The following is an 8,007-nucleotide window of genomic DNA, read 5'->3' on the forward strand; positions in this document are numbered from 1 at the left end:
AAGAAGGCAAATGTCGTGCCGATCTTCAAGAAAGGAGATAGGGAGGAGGCACTTAACTACAGACCTGTATCACTGACAAGCATCCCCTGTAAAATACTGGAAAGAATAATTAGGCTACGACTGGTTGCACACCTGGAGAACATTAGGTTTGTGAACAAACATCAACATGGGTTCTGGACAGGGAAATCGTGCCTAACAAACCTTCTGGAATTCTATGATAAAATAACGAGGATAAGACAGGACAGAGATGGTTGGGCAGACTGCATATTTCTGGACTGCCAAAAAGCCTTTGATACAGTACCGCACATGAGACTGCTGTTCAAGCTCGAGAGGCAGGCGGGGGTGGGGGGAAAGGTCCTAGAATGGATAAGGAACTACCTAACAGGAAGGAGCCAAAGAGTTACGGTAAGGGGCGAGAAGTCGGACTGGCGAACAGTAACAAGTGGAGTACCACAAGGATCGGTGCTGGGACCAATTCTATTTCTTGTATATGTTAACGACATGTTTACAGGCGTAGAGTCCTACATGTCGATGTTTGCGGATGATGCAAAGTTGATGAGAAGAGTTGTGACAGATGAGGATTGCAGGATCCTCCAAGAGGACCTGAACAGATTGCAGAGATGGTCAGAGAAATGACTACTAGAATTCAACACGAGCAAATGTAAAGTTATGGAAATGGGACTAGGAGATAGGAGACCAAAGGGACAGTACACAATGAAGGGGAACAGCCTACCTGTAACGACGCGTGAAAGAGACCTGGGGGTGGACGTAACACCTAATCTATCTCCTGAGGCACATATTAATAGGATAACGACAGCAGCGTACTCTACACTGGCAAAAGTTAGAACATCATTCAGAAACCTAAGTAAGGAGGCATTTAGGGCGCTTTACACTGCCTACGTAAGGCCAGTCTTAGAGTATGCCGCCTCATCATGGAGTCCCCATCTGAAGAAGCATATAATGAAACTGGAAAAGGTTCAGAGGTTTGCAACGAGACTCGTCCCAGAGCTACGAGGGATGGGGTATGAAGAGCGCCTGAGGGAACTGTGCCTTACGACACTAGAAAGAAGAAGGGAGAGGGGGGACATGATAGGAACGTATAAGATACTCAGAGGAATTGACAGAGTGGACATAGACGAAATGTTCACACGGAATAGTAACAGAACGAGAGGACATGGATGGAAGCTTGAAACTCAGATGAGTCACAGAGATGTTAGGAAGTTTTCTTTTAGCGTGAGAGTAGTGGGGAAATGGAATGCACTTCAGGAACAGGTTGTGGAAGCAAATACTATTCATAATTTTAAAACCAGGTATGATAGGGAAATGGGACAGGAGTCATTGCTGTAAACAACCGATGCTCGAAAGGCGGGATCCAAGAGTCAATGCTCGATCCTGCAAGCACATATAGGTGAGTACATATAGGTGAGTACACACACACACACACACACACACACACACACACACACACACACACACACACACACACACACACACATCACTGACAAGCATCCCCTGCAAAATACTTGAAAGAATAATTAGGCTAAGACTTGTTGAGCACCTGGAGAGCATTGGGTTTGTAAACAAGCACCAACATGGGTTCTGGACAGGGAAATCATGCCTAACAAACCTTTTAGAATTCTATGATAAAGTAACAAGGATAAGGCAGGACAGAGAAGGCTGGGCAGACTGCATATTTCTTGACTGCCAAAAGGCCTTTGATACGGTACCGCACATGAGACTGCTATACAAACTTGAGAGGCAGGCAGGAGTAAGCGGAAAGGCCCTAGTATGGGTGAAGAACTACCTAACAGGAAGGAGCCAGAGGGTAATGGTAAGGGGCGAAAAGTCGGACTGGCGAACAGTAACAAGTGGAGTACCTCAAGGATCGGTGCTGGGACCAATCCTCTTTCTAATTTACGTAAATGATATGTTTACAGGAGTGGAATCATACATGTCAATGTTTGCAGATGACGCAAAATTAATGAGAAGAGTTGTGACAGACGAGGATTGTAGGATCCTCCAAGAGGACTTACACAGGCTGCAGAGATGGTCAGAGAAATGGCTACTGGAGTTTAACACCAGTAAATGTAAAGTTATGGAAATGGGATCAGGTGACAGGAGACCAAAGGGACAGTACACAATGAAGGGGAACAGCCTACCTGTAACGATTCGAGAAAGAGACCTGGGAGTGGATGTGACACCTAATCTAACTCCTGAGGCACATATAAATAGGATAACGACAGCAGCGTACTCTACACTGGCGAAAATTAGAACTTCATTCAGAAACCTAAATGAGGAAGCTTTTAGGGCGCTTTACACTGCCTACGTGAGACCCGTCTTAGAGTATGCCGCGCCATCATGGAGCCCCCACCTGAAGAAACACATAAAGAAACTGGAGAAGGTTCAGAGGTTTGCGACGAGGCTTGTCCCAGAGCTACGAGGGATGGGATATGAAGAGCGGCTGAAGGAACTGAACCTTACGACACTAGAGAAAAGAAGGGAGAGAGGAGATATGATAGGGACATATAAAATACTCAGGGGAATTGACAAAGTGGAAATAGATCAAATGTTCACACGTAATAATAACAGAACGAGGGGACATGGGTGGAAACTGGAAACTCAGATGAGTCACAGAGATGTTAGGAAGTTTTCTTTTAGCGTGAGAGTAGTAGAAAAATGGAATGCACTTGGGGAACAGGTTGTGGAAGCAAATACTATTCATACTTTTAAAACTAGGTATGATAGGGAAATGGGACAGGAGTCATTGCTGTAAACAACCGATAGCTAGAAAGGCGGGATCCAAGAGTCAATGCTCGATCCTGCAAGCACATATAGGTGAGTACATATAGGTGAGTACACACACACTCACACACACACACACACACACACACACACACACACACTCACACACACACACACACACACACACACACACACACACACACACACACACACACACACACACACACACACACACACACACACTCACACACACACACACACACACACACAATACACTCAAGAACACAATTTAGATTCCCTGACTTCACATCTAAATTAACAGCAATACACCTTGCTTTATTACCAGTGGCAGAGACGACACGCATATTATTTTTAGCTTAGAAACCGGTTAATAAACCAAAGTGTCGTTTATGATACCCAAGACACACGTGTGCTGCCGTAAACAACATCATTAAATACAAAACGACAAAAATCCACGAAACGACAGACGCCCACACCCGGCCAAGCCTGGCAGATTCCTCAGCTTGACTGCGGGCGATGAGGCTTCTTTTTTTTTCAATTGGGATTAGATTGCATTTGCACCCATGACTTATCCCGTCATGAAGATTGATCTATTAACCCGGTGATAGTGGGTACGCCACTATCCTCTTACTAGAGAGAATGGCGAACTAAATGGTGATGTGATATAGAATCAGAGAGAGAGAGTGAGAATGAGAGGAGAGAGAGAGAATGGGAGGAGAGAGAGAGAGAGAGACTACTCGACAAGATTTTTACATCAACAAAACTTTCTCTAAACACTTGACACTATTTTTATCTCTTGGAGATTTTATCTTAAATGTTTGGTTATATATATATATATATATATATATATATATATATATATATATATATATATATATATATATATATTCCTTCTGAAGATGTATTAATATACGAAAGTACTTATGGAAATTTCTGTTTCAATTCTTCCTCCGTGGTCTGACACTATATATATATATATATATATATATATATATATATATATATATATATATATATATATATATATATATATATATATATATATATAAAGAGGATCTCAGACTCTGCCCCCTCATCCCATTTTCTATGTCCTCCTCCTCCTCCTCCTCCTCTGCCTAAGCAATGTCAAGGGGCATCTCAGATTACACTGCTAATTGCTGACTTACCCATGTCTCCAGGGGAGCGTGTCGTGCCCTCCTCCCCCTGCATGGGTGCCAGCTCTTGCCTCCCTCCCCACGCCCTCCCCACGCCCTCCCCATTAACACCTTCAGACATCACTCAAAGATAAGAGCAAGCTGAGATGGGATTTGGCAAGACTGCTTCCTTATTCGCCCTGAATTCCGATTGGTGACGTCGGCGGTGACGAGGTTTCTCATTGGCTGGTGAAGGTCCCGTTATGTGTGTGTGTATTGTTTGCGTGTTGACCAGAGGTGATTGTGTGCTGCTGTTTGTAGTTGTTTATGGTTAATAAGTGTTTTTTTTTTGTTTATCAAAGGGAAAATGTTTTTTTTTTTTACATTCTTCTTATTACTATTATTGGATTATTTTTTTATTATTTACATAATTATAAATGATTATTATATTTTGTATTATTTATTTTATTATTATTATGATTTGATGTAATTATTATAATTATTTTTATTTTTTTTATCTACCCCAACCTCTCTCTCTCTCTCTCTCTCTCTCTCTCTCTCTCTCTCTCTCTCTCTCCTATCGACATCAGCGAGAGAGAGAGAAAGAAAGAGAGACAGAGAGAAAGAGGAAGATACACAAGATAGCTGCGCTTAAACTTGATTTAGAGATTTCAAGAATACTGTAGCAAGTGATTAAGACATCGTCGGGTCGAGCCAAAACGCTGCGACTTCACCAACAAATGGCGTATTAAGACGCTGTTAGGTTTCCAGGAGATAAACCCGTGTAAGGAGGCCGCATATACGAGATGTTTGGAAGTGAAAGAGATGAGAGAAAAGAAAGCATTGTCTTTTGTTTTGTTTTTTTGCCCTCGATCAAGACAACATGTTTGTTTATTTGTGTGATGGCCTCCTTCGTGGAGGCTCACCTTTCTGTCTAACTACTGGTACACCTGTCTGACGTGTATATACACCTGTCTGCTTCCCCTTCATACCTGTCTATCTCATTCTCACGCTGTTTGCATCCTTTCCTGACCCCGTTTTCCCTGCCTATCCCAACTGTTTTTGTTGATTTTTGACAGTTTACCCCTAATGTTTTTGCTTGCCAGGCTATCTGCTCAAACCTGCCTGATGTCTGCTGCATGCCTAGCTGCCCCGGGCATCACTCTCGCCTGCAGGAGAGTGTGTCTCAAGGGAGCCAACCAGTCACGGGAAATGAGTGCGCCATAAAAATGTATAAACACGAGACGAAATGTATAAACACGAGAGAAAATGTATAAACAGGTCAGATGTGAGGAGGATTGGTGAGGAACGGAAGCCAGCTCCCCTTCCCCGCCAGAGTCAGGGCCGATACGTCTCTGGAGAACCCAATGGTGTAAACATCTTATTTGCTTGGAAAAAAACAAATATCATTCCTGTTTGTATTCGTGCAAGGGAGAGAGTTTTGTGTGTGGTTTAGTCACTGGTGAAGTGTGAGAGGGAACGGTAGAATCTGGTGTAGGGGAGCTGTTAGGGGCTGACTCAGCCAGGGACCAACAGTCTGGTGTAGGGGAGCTGTTAGGGGCTGACTCAGCCAGGGACCAGCACACTGATCCTCACCTGAAGTTAAGAAATGACTCTCCCACAAACTCACAAGCGCCTTCTCGCTATTTTTACGCCATAGTTTTGCGTGACTGCGCCCCCGGGTCCACCACGTCCCCGGGTCCACCACGTCCCCGGGTCTACCACGTCCCCGGGTCCACCACGCCCCCGGGTCCACCACGCCCCCGGGTCCACCACGCCCCCGGGTCCACCACGCCCCCGGGTCCACCACGTCCCCGGGTCCACCACGTCCCCGGGTCTACCACGCCCCCGGGTCCACCACGCCCCTGGGTCCACCACGCCCCTGGGTCCACAACGCCCCCGGGTCCACCACGTCCCCGGGTCCACCACGCCCTCGGGTCCACCACGCCCCCGGGTCTACCACGCCCCCGGGTCCACCACGCCCCCGGGTCCACCACGCCCCCGGGTCCACCACGCCCCCGGGTCCACCACGCCCCCGGGTCCACCACGCCCCCGGGTCCACCACGCCCCCGGGTCCACCACGCCCCCGGGTCCACCACGCCCCCGGGTTCACCACGCCCCCGGGTCCACCGCGCCCCCGGGTCCACCACGCCCCCGCGTCCACCACGCCCCCGGGTCCACCACGCCCCCGGGTCCACCACGCCCCCGGGTCCACCACGCCCCCGGGTCCACCACGCCCCCGGGTCCACCACGCCCCCGGGTCCACCACGCCCCTGGGCCTCATGCACGTACAGGCTCATGTGTATAAAAAATTTCGCGTGTTTATTCCGCTTTTGGAACAGACGGCTGAGTGGACACTGCTCGGGATTCGTAGTCATAAGATTCCGATTTCGATCCCTGGCGAAGGCGGAAACAAAGGGGGCAGAGTTTTTTCACCCTGATGCCCCCTGTTCACCTAGCAGTAAATAGGTACCTGGGAGTTAGCTGCTACGGGCTGCTTCCTGTGGATGTGTAACAAATAGGAGGCCTGATCGAGGACCGGGCCGCGGGGACGCTAAGCCCCGAAATCATCTCAAGATACCCTCAAGATTGGTTCCCATTCTTCCTAATAGGTCCAGAAGATCATTTGATTGATCATAGTGTTGTTATCTCCTTCTTAGAGGCGCACATAAGGCCTCTAGGGGGGCCTCGTAGCCTGGTGGATAGCGCTCAGGACTCGTAATTCTGTGGCGCGGGTTCGATTCCCGCACGAGGCAGAAACAAATGGGCAAAGTTTCGTTCACCCTGAATGCCCCTGTTACCTAGCAGTAAATAGGTACCTGGGAGTTAGTCAGCTGTCACGGGCTGTTTCCTGGGGGTGGAGGCCTGGTCGAGGACCGGGCCGCGGGGACACTAAAGCCCCGAAATCATCTCAAGATAACCTCAAGATAACCTCTATGAAATCTATCATTGTTAGCGGAAATTCGAGTTACCTTCAGTTGTAATTGGCTGTTGAAACGTTTGTGTAATCTGGACCCAACGTTCAAATATGAATGTTTTTCGTCAAATGATGATTTTGATGATCCCTCATATAAGTCTAAATCTAAAGTCTAAATATTGTCTTCTAAGTCTAAATCTAAATATTGAGTATACAGTAAATAAATATAGATATTACATGTTAGGTTATTATAATGACTTTCTCTTACGTCAATAATTTTCTGTAAATTTATGTAAACGAGCTCAATGTACAAACATTTATGAATAAAACATTTTAATTTAAATTATAATTATGTCTTTTATAGCTTGACTCCTTGTTATCATATCCCAGCTCCTTGTCCTCATATCCCAGCTCCTTGTCCTCATATCCCAGGTCCTTGTCCTCATATCCCAGCTCCTTGTCCTCATATCCCAGCTCCTTGTCCTCATATCCCAGCTCCTTGTCCTCATACCACATCTCCTTGTCCTCATATCCCAGCTTCTTGTGTCTCATCCCAGCGCCTTGTCCTCATATCCCAGCTCCTTGTCCTCACATCCCAGCTCCTTGTCCTCACATCCCAGCTCCTTGTCCTCATATCCCAGCTTCTTGTCCTCATATCCCAGCTCCTTGTTATCATATCCCAGCTTCTTGTCCTCATACCACATCTCCTTGTCCTCATATCCCAGCTTCTTGTGTCTCATCCCAGCGCCTTGTCCTCATATCCCAGCTCCTTGTCCTCACATCCCAGCTCCTTGTCCTCACATCCCAGCTCCTTGTCCTCATATCCCAGCTTCTTGTCCTCATATCCCAGCTCCTTGTTATCATATCCCAGCTTCTTGTCCTCATATCCCAGCTTCTTGTCCTCATATCCCAGCTTCTTGTCCTCATACCACAGCTCCTCGTCCTCATATCCCAGCTCCTCGTCCTCATATCCCAGCTCCTTGTCTTCATATCCCAGCTCCTTGGCCTCATATCCCAGCTCCTTGCCCTCATACCACAGTTCCTTGTCCTCATATCCCAGCTCCTTGTCCTCATATCCCAGCTCCTTGTCCTCATATCCCAGCTCCTTGTCCTCATATCCCAGCTCCTTGTCCTTATACCACAGTTCCTTGTCTTCATATCCCAGCTCCTTGTCCTCATATCCCAGCTCCTTGG

General features: G+C 46.9%; 1 protein-coding gene across 1 annotated transcript; it reads right to left on the minus strand.

Annotated features, from left to right (window-relative positions):
- Positions 1-5,614: 5,614 nt before the first annotated feature.
- On the minus strand, positions 5,615-6,196 carry LOC138368801 (collagen alpha-2(VIII) chain-like). The gene has a single exon (XM_069331498.1). It carries the CDS (start codon positions 6,194-6,196, stop codon positions 5,615-5,617), a length of 582 nt encoding a protein of 193 aa, XP_069187599.1.
- Between the last annotated feature and the right edge of the window lie 1,811 nt (positions 6,197-8,007).

The sequence above is a fragment of the Procambarus clarkii genome, chromosome 26, assembly GCF_040958095.1.
Source record: "Procambarus clarkii isolate CNS0578487 chromosome 26, FALCON_Pclarkii_2.0, whole genome shotgun sequence".
Classification (NCBI taxonomy): Eukaryota; Metazoa; Arthropoda; class Malacostraca; order Decapoda; family Cambaridae; genus Procambarus; species Procambarus clarkii.

Excerpts from the sequence above, each read along its gene's own strand:
- LOC138368801 (XM_069331498.1), bottom strand. The coding sequence starts at position 6,196 with ATGAGCCTGTACGTGCATGAGGCCCAGGGGCGTGGTGGACCCGGGGGC.